Here is a 17,707-nt window from a genome sequence, read left to right on the forward strand (position 1 = left end):
TGGAATGGCGATGATGGTGCAAAAACACTAGGAGGATAGGCGGCAGCGACGCCAGGAATGTAGTGCTCCACCTGGTGCTTCCAAGCCTTCATTGTCAGTCTAAGCTCTTGAGACAATCCAATGTCTGAGGAAGTTTCTGACAGATCGAAACATCACCTTTTATCTGTGGATTGTTAATAAAAATGACTCCACTGATTTGCAATGCAATTGCATTCAATTCATTATTACTTATTATGGAGTGAGTTCCTCTGCTATTCTGCTATAGTATTCTGCTGATAGTCTCAGAAGAAATCCATGCCACCTTGTAATATTATCTGATAAATCCAGGTGACGAAGTGAACAATTTCAATGGTATACATATATTAGTAAATCAATGTACTTGTTGGAGGAGCTTTAATAATGTATTTGTCACTGTTTTCTGAAAAAAATGAATTATAATGTACAGGTCACATCCACTGCGACAAAGAAAGTGAGGGAGAACCATGCCAAGGGTCAAATTTGATTTTAGCCCATATCAGATTGGATCATGTACACACTTGAAGAGCACCGGAATTGATAACTCTCCCTTCAGATATCTTCAATTATAGGAGCTTCCATTGCCACAAAGTGCAGCACAGAAGACACATTAAGGGTGAGTTCACACTACTGATACGCTGCCTGATTCTGAATGTTAAAACACGTTCAGAATCAGCACGTATAAAGCAGATCCCATTCATTTCAATGGGAGCTGGCATACGAGCGCTCCCCATAGAAATGAATGGGCTGCTTTTTCAGTACGAGCACTCCCTTTGAAGTGAATGGGAAGTGCTCGCGTATACGGCTCGGCATGAGCAGAGCTAGCCGTACACGCGGGCACTTTCCATTCACTTCAATGGGAGTGCTCGTACTGAAAAAGCAGTCCATTCATTTCAATGGGGAGCGCTCGTATGCCGGCTCTCATAGAAATGAATGGGAACTGCTTTATACGCCTCTGATTCTGAATGTGTTTTACGTTCAGACTAAGCTGGCGTATACTCAGTGTGAACTCACCCTAAGGGTGGACTTTATTAAGCCCTACATAGTAGAATTATAGCATGGACAAGTCACAAAATTTGAACAAACTTTTGTAACATTTAATATGTATGTGACCAACTTATGCAGCCTATCTAGTTGACATATGCCACATTTATCAAATATAACTTCACATTTGATTTTGAAGTCACAGAAATTGTTGCAATTTCACTTGTTATGGAACAAAGAATGTTAAGCAACATCTGTGGATAGAAATGTTTGATTTGTCTTGGAACATCTAACACTGTGCAACATTTAATAAATGTGGCACAAATTATGGCAGCAAAGTCTCCAGCGTCAGTGATTAAAATTCCCCCATTGGCCAACATTTAGTAATAGACTGTATATAATGTCTGACTGGCATGTCTAGGACCCACCAGTCGAATTGCTTCTAAGGAATTGCTGCAGGACTCCTGCAGATCAACTGTACCAAGACAGAGCGAGTATGGGTAATAACAATGCCATGCTGCTCGCCTTCCATATGATGGTCACCACTGCACTACCTAAACTCACCACTACACTCTGTATGGCAAGCGCACAGCGTGGTTCCTGGAATTGTTAACATATATAGCCACACTGTCCTGGAAAAACTGATCTGCAGAAGTCCTGGCGTTTGGACATCTGCAGATGTAATATTGATGGCCTATCCTAAGGAAAAGACAATCAGTATTTGAAAGATGGATAAACCCTTTAAAGGGGGTGTCTAGAATTTGGAGCAAGCCACGTGGTGGACAGGAGGTATAAAATATATTAAAAAAAAAAAAGAAGCAAACTCTTGGTCTCTAGCACTGTATTGTACTCCAGTGTCCATTCAGTCTTGTGCCGGCGCCATCTTGCTGGCAGTCCTGCTCCTCATGTGACCACTGAGACCAATTAAGGTGCAGGATTTCCACTAATGAAGAAAGACCAAACGGACACTGGCAGGGGACAACAGGATGCTGGGGACAGGTGAGTATGCTTTTAATCTTACTCCTCCCTGGCTGCCAAAGGGGTCACTACAATTTTTGGATAGCCACTGTAAAGTAGACGGCTCCATACAGATGATTGGTAGAAGGTCAAAACACAGCCCCTGGACTTATCTGGTATTTATGGTCCAGAAAACCCCTTTATTATTTCCCCATTGCCCCCACACAATAATATTGCCCAACTGTCACATGCCAGACAATGTACAGTAAAATTGCTAGGACTTAAAAAGCACTGCCAATGGTATGTCAATGGATTAAAAGATGGGAATGAGATTTTTTTACACCTATGCTGTATGGGGTTACAGTAAAAAAAATTTATAGCCTCTGTAATATCAACTAAAAATGATGAATGTAAAAAGCTCTGGAAGTTTGGTGCAGTTTTTTATAATTTTTTTTGTTTTTTATGCCAGAGTCAGTAGAATAAAAGAGTTACTTCTATTTCTAATGTTGGGTGACGAATCTTCACTTTGGGTAAATAAAGAGCAAAATGTGTGACTCTGGGCAAAAAAGAAAAACAATATTTCTACTATTTTAGACCAGTCTTGAAGTCTCTCTTTTTTTTCCTTTATTTATTTATTTATTTATTTACCTTTTTGAGCTTCTGTTCCTTTAATTGGATTTTACTGGAGGAACAGGTGAACATTAGATCTTTGCCCTGTTTGTGACCATTGCTGGGAACATTTTGTATCACACGATGGCCATTTGAATGATTATAGTAATACAGGAATAGCAGACGTCCTTCCTATATGCTCACAAAAGGAACCATGAGCAGGGCATTCATATACCCTAGCAGAGTGTATGGAAAGGGATTATCATGGCAAGACAACCCCTTTAATTGTGTGATAAACAGTGAAATACAGTGAATTGTGTTAATGAATTATTAGTTTTCCATAGGAAGTTCACAACAATGCAGTACAAAAAGTTAAATTACTGTATGCATTCAGTACTAATTATTTATATACTGTGTGTGTGTGTGTGTGTGTGTGTATATAGATATATATATATATATATATATATATATATATATATATATATATATATATATATATATTGTACTGGTTTGTGCACAGTGACAAGTAGACTTATTGTGTGTTCTCCATCCTTACTATGTAATAAGAGAAAGGCCAAGAGGAATTAAACGTAAAATCTTTTGAGGTGTATTGCTGATTTCAGGAGAAATGTGACACTGTGCAAGAGCTTCAGTTCCATTCTGGTTGGAAAGTGAATTTTTAGTGCCAAGACTTATGCTTTCTTGGCTGTCACCAGCAGTCTCATTGCCCACTATAAAGAAGTCTGGCTGTTCCATAAACCATGCTGATTTTAAATTGAGAATAACAGTATGCAAATATGATCCGAGGACTTTCATGCAGAGTTTCTTTTGGCTGTACATAATATTTCTTACCTTCAATTTGCACATATAGTATGTGCTATAATACAGATATACAGTACTATTATATGTGCAGATGCATTAACCACATTCTGCCTAAAAACAACTGATAATATATCTAAATTGTATATTTGTGTAAAGACCTAAAAACAGAGAGCCTGTGGGAATGGAAACTTTAGTGGTGATTGATAATTCACTTTCATACAGATTTTGCCATACACTATTGTGGCGAAGTTGGTGTTGAATAACACAGGTCTCTTGTACAGTTGTGTATATTGTATAAGCTGTGACTTCTACTTACCTGGCAGCTACTGACGTATAATGCATGGTGGTTGGTTCCTTAGCGCTAGTAATACAATGGCCTGCTCCCTGGGAGCTTAATGGTAAAAACAGTACCTGATCCATGGTGCCTCAGTGGTGGAAATCATGTCTTGTTGTCTCATGACCCATTTATGAAATATATATAGTGTATGTATATAGGTACTTTTATATATGGGTCATGCTTCTTCCTTAAATTAAGGTTTTCATTCTCATTTGAGATATGAGACCTCCAGCCATTAATACCCTGAACTGTGTGTAAAATGTTTTTGCAGAAAGTCATATAAAATGAATTATAGTGTCAATGGCATTTCCTTCTTCAGAAGCCAAGTCAACATAAAACACTGCTTTCATTTGTAAGGATGTTTTGCAAGATAGGCTGGAGGCCATTTATATGACTTAGGGTCTAGAACTGGGAAATGCTAAAACATGTTTGCCTGGTTCTAATTTCTGAACTGCAGATGTGGGAAGTGCCCGGGCTTGAGGCTTTTTTCCATCTGCAAAGAACAAGGAGCTTAGAACTTGTTTCATTATAATAGATCTTAATGCATACCAAGACATACAGTATATACTGCTGAAGCCGATACAAATGTATGCTCGGAGGTAATTGCTACAGTTCTTTGGAAAAGCACTTTTAAATCCAGAATTCAGTGTCCAAGGAGAGAAGCAATATGTTTCATCTCAAGTCAACTAGCTGTAGGGTAGCTGGACTAGTGGCCATGGAAGCCTTACCACAACTACATTCTTGTAACAGTCATAGACAGTGTACGTTAAATACATATACTTTTAAAGCAGTTTTCGGCATTTTCTTTTCTTTAAACGGTGTATATACATATTTGTATGAAAACTGTTTCCTTTAGTAAGCAAAGGAGGACATATTGGTGGGCATAAGTATTTTGTGTGTTGCAAGAAATTCACATATATGCTAACACTTGTTAATAAAGTCCTGGTATAGATAGTGTAAAACTGGGTGCAAATGACCATGTGCTTACTGGCTCCTGTGAATGTACAGCACGGGCGGCGCAATGTCATGTCCTGCCCGTGCATCAGCCGTGCTTCCACAGCCACTTTCATTCAGTGAAAAGAAGCCATGGAAGCAAGACTGCAAAATTGGACAGGAATAGGACCTGTTCCATATTTTGCGGCTGGTCTGTCAACCTGTGCACTGGACTGTGTAAAACTCGGATAGCACACTGACCATTCATAGGGTCATCAGCAAGGGGGTTAAAGGTATCTTCACACTACAATTATTACAGTCAATTGCTGTTTGTTATTAGGATAACAGCAATGGACTTTAATGTTAGTATATAATGGACACAGATTGAGAGGTAGTGTGAACCTAGTTCAGTAATGGGGTACCTATACTAAGCACAGCCACTATACAATGTATGGCACTGTGTTTGGTAAGTATTAAAGATATCAAAGCAATCAACATCATAATCCTAAACAAATATATGATAATGTGTTTTTCCTGCTCACCCTCTCATCCAGCCGAATGCACGGAAACGCAGGTGGACTTCAACCAGCAGGAATACAAATTTTTCGCAAAAAGATGAATCCAGCATAAGGATGGGTTAGATGAATAAAATTTAACTTTTATTAAATCTTCATAAAATATAGTAACGTGCTTTTAGCAAGATCCAAATTGCATGGCTACGCGTTTCGGAGCTGTATTGCGTGCTCCTTCTTCAAGGCATGCTGCTAACATTTTACACATCACTTTTAAAACCCCCTTAATTATCCGATCCACCCATAAAACCAGGTGATACGCATCACAATAAAAACAAAACATACTATTGCAGATCTTTAGACCAATGCAAAACACATTACAATTTACATCATATAATACATTATACACTTACACTTGTGATTACAAAAATCTGTACCCATGGCTATATATACATAGATTGTAAATATATATATACTAGCATTAACGAGCGACAAAGATATTCTATTCATAGGGAAATTGTATCTCCTATATACACATTTATAATTATATTCTCCCTGTCGTACATCTCCCAACAATAACCAGGAAACACTTATGATTGTTTATAAATAGATGTTCTAACCATACCACCAACCTTATATATATCATGTACACTCCCATATTCTCTGTAGACTTTCAATCCGAAACACTAGTAAAGGATACTTCCGGGATATCACATGTGTACCGATCACGTGATCATATCCACTATCACATGATCGGCCGACACCATTGACAATGAACATATTTCCACATACAAATACTATGGTAAGTAACATAACCTGCTTCTAAACTACACTATAAAAAAGTGAATAAGAAATCTGTTAACTATATGATATATGTTATATATAAAGTAAAATCGAACCGCTTATAAAAAAACAACAAAATAACAGCGCCCTTCATATGATACTTTCTATACTATCAGCACTATATGATACTTGATATCAATTTTAACTTGCTGACACATTAATACCGATTACTACCAATATGCGTTACCATACCCATAACTCAATATATATAATATATAATCCTAAACAACCCTTCCTAACCAATGCATTTTATGAGAAAATATTACTTCTCCATTCTCCCTGTGATGGAAAAGGTTCTGTAACAAGTTACTGGTGATCAAAAGGGTTTCAGCCATTTCCTTTGGTCACAGGGGACACCTTCTTACAGAAAATTATCTAAAGTGGACTACTTCTATATATATAACGAAGTGACGAGTAAGAGCCCATATACATTTGGATGAACAAGGCAACATTTTTCATGAATCCATAATAATGAATAGTATACAAATCCATTCATTTCTATAGCCCCATGCACAGGGCCATATTATTTTACGGATCTGCTTTGGGACTGTAGGTTATTCCTAAATATTTAACAGTCCTATTTTTGTCTGATTATTCTTTTGATAAGGTCAGTGAAAAATACGGCCTGTATACAGACGCCATCCATGTGCACCCGTTCTGTTTTCCATGGACCTGCACACAGCTACAGTTGTGTGTATAGCGCCTAAGTAGTTAATTATTACAGGTAAATAAGTAACTTTCCTAGCAGTCAGCAGCAAATGCTTGGCTATAGGAGTGCACTTTTATAATTTTGGCTGGAGGAAAGTAAGCTATAACTCATGCTGTCACCTTAAAATAAGAAGTCAGTCTGGAATTTATGCTTACAGTTATTTGGAATAGCGTCTGTCATTAAACAAAGCTGCTACTGCTTGCCTTGTAACTGGGAAGTGTCAGTTCATTGAAAATGTTCTGCTTTATCTCTAGAACAGCCATCTCTAGGTGTGAAATATTGTGTAGCGGCTCAATGGCACTAGCTGTAAAGTTTTCTAGTACTACAAAACTCATGGCCCAGCCCTTGGAAAGACTATCAGTACCATATCGATGGATGAGCCTATGTCATCTTACCAAATAGCTGACTGGAGTGGCCATTGGTTTTACTTGTTTGCCAAGAGTAGCTCTGTTCACTTGCCACTGCCTGTGCGAGCTATCTCAGATTTCTCTTGCATCTTCTTTTCCAAATGTTATGATGCCCTCACCACTTTTGATTTTTGTCAGGTAAAGGGAATGCGGCTTAATTGGACTTTGGTTTTTTTGACAATGTTATAACTTGCGTCTTTTTACAAAAAATACAAATGCACTCTAGTATTTGGGAGCGTAAAAAAGCCTACCATAACACACAGCATTATAAAGTGCGCATATCCAAAAAACAAAGGTGTACCTAAAATAACACGTGTGCAACATTTAACAAGTACCGTATATACTTGAGTATAAGCCGAATTTTTCAGCCCAGTTTTTGAGCTGAAAAAGCCTCCCTCGGCTTATACTCAAGTCAGAATTATTATTTTTTTTTTTTTGGAAGGAGGGGGGAGGGTCTATGACCAGCCACAATATCAATGTATAGAATCTCCCATAAAATAGTGCAAAAAAAAAAAAAAAAAAAAAAGTTCTAAATCCCTCCTTTCCCTAGAATACATACAAAAGTAGAAAATGACTGTGAAACACTTACACATTAGGTATCCCTGTGTCTGACAGTGCCCGGTCTACTGAATATAGGGTATCTGCAGTGCTCCTGTTCCATCGGGAAGGGGTTAATAGGAGCACTGCAGATCCCCTATATTCAGCCAGGCTGAATTCCAAGTGGGGGGGAAAAAAACAGTCCTCAAGCTCAGCGAAGGGGCAGACAGACAACCAAAACACCCCCTCCCCTTCCCCAGCACCCAGCAACTACTGCACCCAAAAACTCCGACCATTTAAATTTTTGAAATTTTCCAGTAGCTGCTGCATTTCCACCCCTAGGCTTATACTCGAGTCAATAAGTTTTCCCCGTTTTTTGTGGTAAAATTAGGGTCGGCTTATACTTGAGTATATACGGTAAGTGTCCCTACAACATAAATAGACACCACCATAAAACTATTCTTAAAAAAGATGCACCTGCAAAAATTATGGCAAGAAAGGCACAGATAAATAGTTTATTATTATATACCCTAGTCTTTTCTATCGATAGTCTGCCACATATTTACAATTACATGGGACTACGGTAGATTAGTACTGCAAATCACCCATGTCACAACCTTTACTATACCCCCTTTTAGGAAAAGGGCAGCAAGGGTGATGTAAAAAAAAAAAAAAAAAAAGCTAGTAGAAAACTGGAATATGAGGTATGATTCTATTCCCCAATGTTATGCATTGTGTTGCATTTTGTTGCAATACTTTTATACCTTAATAAACAATTAAGCAGTAGATCTTTTTCTCCTCTGCAGATTCCGTATCTTCTCTTGAACAACTCTCCTCCAGAGTCGAGGCCCAGGATGCACCCAGTTGTGTTTGGGGAAAGCATAGAAGTAAATCCAGAGCCAGTCCAGGAAATCAGGTAAACTACACATTGCCAAACAAATTCTCATATGACTTGCAGACTTACTTACTTCCTCAAGGAGATGTAAATGAGACATCTTATGTAGATTGCAGAATTGAAACGACCAAACCATTTTTTAAAAATACTTTCCAAGATCTACAACTTAATTTTTTTTGTCCACGGAATTGTGTGAGGGCTTTTTTTCTTTTTGAGGATAGACCTGATGTTTAATTGATGCCATGTTGGAGAACATAACACTTATTGATCGCTTTTTATAATGGTTTATCAGTGGTTGACAGAAATGAACAGCAACTCTGGCATCTTTTTTTTTTTTTTTTTTTTTTTTAAATTTATACTGTTCCATTTTATTACTATTTTGTAGTCCCCCATGGATGGTTGAACTTGCGATCTTCAGGTTAGCTTGTATAGTACATTGCACTACCTATGTAGTGCAATGTATTACGGTATATTACCTCTCATATTCTGAGAGGCATTCTATTAGGCTATGCCTTTGGCATGGTTTAATAGGATTGTACAGAAGGCAACCCTGGGGGCCTTCTGTAGGCCCTCGCTACTGTATAAAGTTACCAGACACCTGTAATCCCTAGAACGTCTAGAAGAGGGAGCCTCCTCCCTCCAAAACACTTTGTATGCTGCTGTCGCTATTGAATGCAGCATCTAAAGGGTAAAACACACAAGATCGGCATTTGCAGGTCTTGATAACTGTCTCCTCTAGCTATACAAACATGTTATTACATATTGAGGAATAAAAACATGCTTGTACATAAAGTTAAATGTTCTATAAGTCTAGCTATATGCAAAACAATAGCACTTGGAAATTGTGGTCAGGTTTGCCTCAAGGAAGGGGGAATTCATCCTGATACACTAGGGTAGTTTCATATACAAGAAAAAATAGTATTGAAATGGTTAACTCACCATGCGGCTTTGGAATGCTTCGGAGTGTGAGACCCTGGCTTTGGGACTTGCAAAGCGCAATAAATCATGAAAAAAGAGAAAGGTAGGTATCTTCTACATCCGATTTCCATAAGACTTAACTTTTATTCCATTTGTCGATTAAAAATTATAAATTACAGTGCAAAAAAGACAGAAAATACATCGTGAGATAGTCAATAAAAATTGCAGCTCAAAACTGACGCGTTTCGGGTTGCATATGAACCCTTAATCATAGCATGGCTACAAGAAAATATGCTCTGAGCATATTTTCTTGTAGCCATGCTATGATTAAGGGTTCATATGCAACCCGAAACGCGTCAGTTTTGAGCTGCGATTTTTATTGACTATCTCACGATGCTTTTTTGCACTGTAATTTATAATTTTTAATCGACAAATGGAATAAAAGTTAAGTCTTATGGAAATCGGATGTAGAAGATACCTACCTTTCTCTTTTTTCATAGTTTCATATACCCCTAGAGTCAAATGTCCTCCATAAAATATCTTAACACATGCTGTGAATACTCACACAAGGAGAGTGATCTGGATTCAAGTTCTCCTGAATGCTCAGGCCATAACTTGTATGCAAAATATGTTTGGACTTTACCTTTTTGTAGATGTCAATGCCAATATATTATGCTACCTATCCCAGTGTTTCTAGCGTACATATGTTTGTGCACGCTAGTTTTATTGAAAAGTTTGTAAAAAAGTTATCAAAAAGAAAACATGGGTACAAAATCTGTATATCCACTGTACATTGCAAGCACTACAACAGCAATAAATGAGATAGTATATTGCATTACAGTACTTATAAAGTGTAATCCACACATGCACTCTATATGATAGAATCAAGTACCAATCTAGTGATCTAGAGCAGAGGAATAAGGGTATGTTCACACACTGGAAAAGGTCGCAGAAACATTTTCTTTTTTTTTTTTTTTAATGTAGATTGTGGGCCCCACATAGAGCTCACAATGTACATTTTTTTCCCTATCAGTATGTCTTTGGAATATGGGATGGAAATCCATGCAAACACGGGGAGAACATACAAACTCCTTGCAGATGGTTTTATGCCCTTGATGGGATTTGAACACCAGGACTCCAGCGCTGCAAGGCTGCAGTGCTAACCACTGAGCCACCGTGTGGCCCCTGCGCAGAAACATTTTCCACCATGTGAACATTCCGCGGAAATGCAGCAAGATAGGTCATCTTGCTTCTTTTTTCCGCTACTAGCTAGCGGAAAAAATAAGTGAGCAGCTCCTATTGAAGTCAATGGGAGTCATTGAACATGGCCTAAGGAGAGATACTCGTCTATCAGACCAGGTGTCTAAGTGAGCTCACATTGTGGGTGAGGCTTGTATAGATGCTGTAAATTAGCTCCTGAGGGGGGGATTACTTGTGTTGTGAGACTCGCCATAGACTCCAAACTTGTTCAGTTTTTGCAAGGCAACCTATATGCTTATATACCAAGTTTCCATATCTTTCTTGCATATTTTTACTTTGTTCAAATTTCTATTTCCAGGTGCAATTCAGAAATCAAATATGATTCAGAGAAGCATTTTCGAGATCATGTGTTTTATGCCCCAATTCCAACTGTTACATCTTTCAGTGAAACAATCATCTCGACCCCAAACTGCACGTGGAGGAACTACAAATCTCAGCTAGTTTTTGAGCCACGCAACAAACCTCTGAGGTTTCAAAGCACAACCATCATCTACCCAAAACATGCCAAAAACATTTACAGAACAACACTCAACTACAACTGCGGGGGACCAAAAAGATGGTTTGCCTCCAGTGTACATCTGGAACTGTGTGAGGAAACAAGCCCTTGTATGATATACACAGATGATCTGTAATCCAGCGACATGCTTAGCACCATCTCATGGAGGAGCCGAAATCTTAACAATGCAAACATGGAAGAAAGAATGTGCTGTCCAGATCTAAAAATCTTAAAACTTTTCTGACTATAAGTGAAACCGAAACGCTGGAACTGGGTTAACCAGTATCTTTCTTATTGAAAATTGTTCTTGTATTTTTATGCAGTCTTCTCATGTTCTATTGTGTGTAAAATCATAAAGAATTTTACTATAATCAGAAGGTTTCTTAAAAGGGTTAACTGAGATTTCTTGTTGAATCTTGGAGGGATTCCGAAATCCCTTTGGCTTCAATATAATATGGTGTGTGATCATCTAACCATCCGTGGAAATAATCCCTCAGCAGAAAAACTGCTCAATGTTCTGGTCTTATTGGGGGATATAAATGTAAGCAAGAGAAGCAGGTCGGGTGGTCAGCTCTTATACAGAGGGATCTGTGCAATGGGTGGCTTGGTTATGTATAAGCTACCAAAACATTTGAAAAGGTTTAAGATGTTTTATAAGTTAGGTAGGCACAAGGAAGTCAGATTTTTGGAAGGAATAACATGACAACACCAAATTTCCTATACCATTAGATGAAGATCCAGTATGTTGTGTTTTGTTACCTAGTAATACTCTAGATATGTTGATGGAGAACTGCAGTTTGGAGCTTTAGTTACTTTTAACAAATTAATTTAAAGGGGTTTATATCAGTGACTTAAACACTAAAGCCGGGCAGGTATACAGTAAGTTAACATATCTTGGACTGAATAGTCACAAAGATATACTTCCCTAATGAAATGTGACAAGTAAAATGGAAGCAATAGTACATTAGTAGGTGAATCTCTATTTCTTATCATTTAATTTTTAAGTTCAATATTCTGTGCTGATTCTTTTCTTAATATATCTTTAAGTATCTTGAAGTAGGAGCTCCATTTTAGACCTGGAGTGTGACCAAGAGTTAAAGTGGATCTGTCAACATAATGTGATTTTTCCCATAAAAAAACATATTACCTATGTAGAAGATGGGTCATATACAGGGGTGAACCTTCCTTGTTCGCCGCCCGAGGCGGACGACAGAAACCTGCCCCTGGAGGAGAGGGCGGAGCGGAGGGGGCGTGGTGGAGCAAAGGGGGCGGCGTTCGCAGGCAGGGAGAGGACCTGCTCTCTGCCTTAGCGTGAGGGAAGGCCGCTGGAGCAGCACTGCTCCAGCGGCCTCCCCAATCCACCGCTTGGTGCTAAGCCAGTCCAGTACAGCTTGTCCTGGACTGGCTTAGGTATGCAAAAATGCCGCCCTCCCTGGGGCCCTGGCATAGCGCCACCTGAAGCGGTCGCTTCAGGTCGCCTCATGGGAGGTCATATAGTAAGTGTATGATCAATGGGGTTCTGACTGCTCGTACTCCCACTTGTCATGGACACTGGGGATTCCTAAGTCCTCTGTGTGAATGGAGTGGTCACCTGCATTGTTTAGAAACCATCCACTTCTATGGGACTCATAGATAGCCAAATGCAGTGCTCCATCAGTCCCATAGAAGTGAATGGAGCAGTAGCATGCACACTACCATTCCATTCCATTAAGAGACACCCATTCTTGTGATCAGGCACTTTCCATATCTACAAGGTAGATGATAAAACCTCTTTATTATACTGCCCTGTGCAAGTGCACCATACAACTAATAGCCAAAATGGTATAAAAATGTACCATATAGTTAGTAGGACCGTAATATGCCAGCCATATTTTATGATTCCACTATATTAATGATTAGAACAGAGTGGCTGTATATACATGCGTACACAGTGGGGAGTCAGGAAGAAATCTGAAATCGTATGCCTGGTGCATTCCTTCAGCACTCCACGTAGCCAAACAGCAGATTGATTGGGCCATTTGTACTACTTGGAGTACAGACGTGTAGCTGATGTATGCTACCTCTATAGAGAATAGACAGCTGACAGATCTGCTTTAAATGATAACACTCTTACTTCTTATAGCTGCCACATTATTGTTATTATCAATTCAGTCTAGTAACAATAAGTAACTAAGGTCCCAGAGGGGGGAATATATTGCAGGGCAAAGTTTAAAAAAATAAAGAAAAATAAAGAAGCTGTACACACACAGCCCCCCCCCCATCCAAAAAAAAAAAAATACCCCAGCACTTTCTCCTTTCATGTTCTACATCCTTTTAATCAAATTTTGTTTCAAATTAAACATAAAACTGAGCAATATATATGAAATGTTCTCAGTGTATCTGAGTATCTCTGGTATATCCCTCTCCTTCTTCTCACAGTCCTGTCTGGGGCTGTATGACAACTGCCTGAAGCATCATCCTCCATAATATGCCCTGCCCCTAGTAGAACAGAAAGATTTAGGCTAAGGCCCCATGGGCCGTATCCGCATCACTAAAGCGCTGCGGGAAGAACCGCTGTGTGAACGCATTTGCGGTTCTTTCCGCATCACTTTTAAGAGAAAGTTCAGTTTTTCTCTGCAGACTTTTTCTTAACATTATATCTATGTGAAAGCCCCCGGCGTTTCTGTAGATATAATCGACATGTTGCGATTTGCCGCGTGTCCGCGCTGCGATCTTTTCCGCAAAGTGGGATCCCATCCACTTTGCCTGCACTGTACAACGCCGCGATTTTTCCCGCAGCGTCTCCGCTGCAGGCAAATTACGGCGTTTCCGGTCCGTGTAGCCCCGGCCTAAGTCTCTCCACTTGGCTAAGCCCCGCCCTATAGTCAACCATTAGTGGAGCGGATCAGCAGGAAATTAACCCCTTGCTCTTTGTAGCATTGCCACAAGATTTTTTTTGCATGATTATAAATTGGTCTACTTAATTGGGTATGAGGGCTACCTGCTTTTAAGATATGGTAAGAAAGTAATCATCACATAATTTTGTGCCTATTTAGATAAAAAAGACAGAAACAAAAGGGTGTTAAAGGACAGCTTTACTTAATGGTCTTATATGTTGGTTTGTTTGGCTTGACTTGTTCTATTTCACATTCCAGTGTAGAAAAGTCTATAGTTTTATACACATGGGGATTTGTATGTAAATTTGGGATTATTCAGATTGGACCTGAGCTCTGAATTGAGTTGATGATTTCTGAACTAGAGCTTTGTTGTAATATTACATCAAATATTCTTGATCTATATTTTGCTATTGTCTACAGGTGTGGATACTTACTGTCTGTATTGTGGAATGGTTACTAATGTCATGTATGGTATATTAATAAATACCACCAATGCCCGGTGCCAAGAAAGTGGACAATACGTGACTGTTATCAGAATGGCACAGAAGGTGGTACTTTTAAGAACGATTTATGAGTTGTACATGAATGAAATGACGTTTTAAAGTAAATGTTTTTGTTAACAACATCTAATGTTAATGAATCATCAAGAATGTTTTTGATTTTAAATATAAAAAGCAAAATGTAAAAAAAACCTTTTACGTGACCATTTATGGTGGTATTATATTTTCTGTTTGCTTTTATAATAGACTGTGGGAGAGATTTATGAACATTTGCAAACCATACAAACGTATGCCATTTTCTCCCCAAGTGTAGCGTGTGCGCTGACGGTGTACCTGCCATTATCTTAAAACCTTGACAATGTGTCTATAAAACTCTGTCCACTACCTGAATGTGGTGCAGGGGCTGGTGTTTGCATTCATTTATGCCAAATATGCCTCAAAAAACTGCCCAATGTTTTTCCATTTGAACCGGTTGATAAGATGATGATGTAGATGATGATGATTATTATTAACTTCCTGCTACATTATGGTGAAAAATAGGCTTATATCAATGTGTTTCTAACTTATATGTTTGTAAACTGGAGATTTCTATTGGCTTGTATAACCACCGTTTAAATATATTACAGCCTGCAATCTTACATCACCCTACAGTATTCTGTTTTAACTTTTATTATATTTATTGTATATTTATTGTGTTTTCATATCCTCCATTTAAGATAGTTTCAGTTTGTCACAATTCCTATTAAGTCATTTGGATTTATTAGTTATAGCTGGCCTTTCCTGCCTTATAATGTATAAGTAGTAATGATGCCACTTTTGATATGTTGACAACTACCAACACGTATTTTAGCATCAGGATACAATAAAACCTGATTTACTGCTGAAGTGAAATGATATTATGCTAGGTAAGGACAATATGTAGAGGACTGGGATAACGACATATCTTTTATTACTGTATATTATCTATCGGATGATTAAATAATAAATATTGGGGCTCGTACAAAATTATCCATGTACCAATTAACAGAATATAGGTTACAGAAACACTCCAGGCCTAGTACAGGGCTTGAGGGGCAGCGTGTGATTCTGGGATTCAAGAACGCTACATAGAAAACTCTACTCACTGAAAATTGGATATTGTTATCCTATTTTTTAACAATGTAATCACTGAAGGGTACAAATTCCCAAAATAGGAAATAGATATATTAAAACTTCACCTTTTATTAATGTATGTTTAAAAAAAAAAAAACAACTGAAAAGGATAAAAACCATAATTCAGACCCTTATGTTTTAACTATTGGCACATGAAGGTGTATACGGTATTAATACAACTGGGTGAGGGACTGGATATTGTATATACAATCTCCCTTATCTCTTAGACCCTCACTCCCTTCATATTTGTAAATGACATACCCTGGTGCAAACAGCGAACGGAATCATTTAACCCAGTAGATAGAAAAGGCAGCCTCCTTCCCCCCCCCTTCCCTGAAGCTACTGGCCAACTGCCACACCAACAGGGAATAAGGTTCAGGTAGGTGCTACCCTGGGTAGGCAAAACTCCGCTCACAGCTCCAGGTATGTATAACTCCTAACCATCCCTACGCGTTTCATCTCTGACCGAGAATCTTCAGGGGCACAATTTCAGGGTGATTCCCTATTACCAGCAACAATAACTGCTTAAACCAATTGTAAGACGGTAAGTGATTTGACCGCCGGCAGGACCGCTCCACACACAGCGGAATTTGTACCCTTCAGTGATTACATAGAAAACTCCCACACTTCTGCCTTAGACCCTGACCTAGTCATAGAACAGCAAGTTAGTTTTGGCTAGAATGCAGTTTAAAAAAAAAAAAAAAAAAAAAAAACTATAAAAACCCATCAATTTCAAAAATATATTCCCTATATTGTGCATATGTGACACTGAAACAAAGAGTAACCTTATAATCCTGGTGTTAAATCATTCTCATTCATTTAACCCCTTATGATGCCTTGTGCAGTTAGAATGCTAATCCTTTTGTAAGGCAGATTGTGCTGCTATAGAGAATGATTTGCATACAGAGGGATTCTGGGAGGGTTTGGGATCAGTATTTCACATCATAACCAAGGTTTGGTTTAACTAGAGGAAGTGACACTTGCTGAAGTAAAAAAAATTACAAAGCAATGTGTATCCATATGTAAATTATATATACATACATTTATGTACACAGTCATGGCCCTTTTAATAGATTAGGGAGCCCCTCTACAAACTTTTTTTTGTAAGTGAGCCCACCCACATAATTTATTTTCTCCTTAACTAGCCCAACATAAGGCCCACTGCCCCCTCAACCACCAATATTACACACAGTAAAAAACTGAATACTTACCTAACCCTGTTCCCACGGACCTGCAGGCTCTGGCTGTAATGATGTCTGCAGATTGGTGTTCATTGCGCTTCCTTGCCAAAGAGAACATCGGCCGAAGACTGAATAATGGAAGACAGGGGTGATAGCTCTGCACGCCACTATTATATTCAAACTCTATCTGGGTCCTAAGGAAATCACTGCCTGCCGCCCAGGACAGTGGGACAGCACCCCAAAATACATTGCTGGCTCTATAGTTAAAGCGACACTGTACACAGTACAGTTTAAGGTAGGTGTGGAAAAAATGCTGCAAAGTAACAAAGCCTTAACAAATACAAGTGCATTTTTGTCTGTTAATAGTTTATTTTTGGTAATTAACAAAATGCTAAGTGAAATAACAAAAGAGAAATCTAAGTCACATCAATATTTGGTGCAACCACCATTTGGTGCAGAAGCTTTGGAAATAATTAAGTGGCCCCCACAGATTCCTGATCCCAATATTATCGAGTCTGTCTGAGATTACATGAACACAGAAAAGGATTTGAACAAGTTTTCCAAGATGTTTTGAAAATCCTCTGTCAAGTTTCTCCAAAAATGGTGTACAAGTGTACTTAGAAGAATTGAGGCTTTTTTGAAGGCAAAGAGTGGTCACACCAAATATTGATGTGATTTAGATTTGTTCATTCACTCTGCATGAATGTATATTTTAATGTGGGGTGTACATAAAACCTGCCCCCTCTGTGTCCCAATTAGTCAGA

General features: G+C 38.5%; 1 protein-coding gene across 1 annotated transcript in view; it reads left to right on the forward strand.

The window, feature by feature from the left end:
- RFLNA (refilin A) overlaps positions 1–13,364 on the forward strand; it is a 34,761-nt gene extending 21,397 nt beyond the window's left edge. Inside the window, exons 3-5 of the mRNA XM_075274385.1 lie at positions 8,472–8,581; positions 11,037–12,396; positions 12,723–13,364. Of these exons, the coding sequence (XP_075130486.1) occupies positions 8,472–8,581; positions 11,037–11,370 (444 nt within the window). The 3' untranslated portion in view covers positions 11,371–12,396; positions 12,723–13,364. The remainder of the gene's footprint in view (positions 1–8,471; positions 8,582–11,036; positions 12,397–12,722) is intronic.
- The last annotated feature ends 4,343 nt before the right edge of the window (positions 13,365–17,707 follow it).

Source organism: Leptodactylus fuscus, chromosome 1 (genome assembly GCF_031893055.1).
Source record: "Leptodactylus fuscus isolate aLepFus1 chromosome 1, aLepFus1.hap2, whole genome shotgun sequence".
NCBI lineage: Eukaryota > Metazoa > Chordata > Amphibia > Anura > Leptodactylidae > Leptodactylus > Leptodactylus fuscus.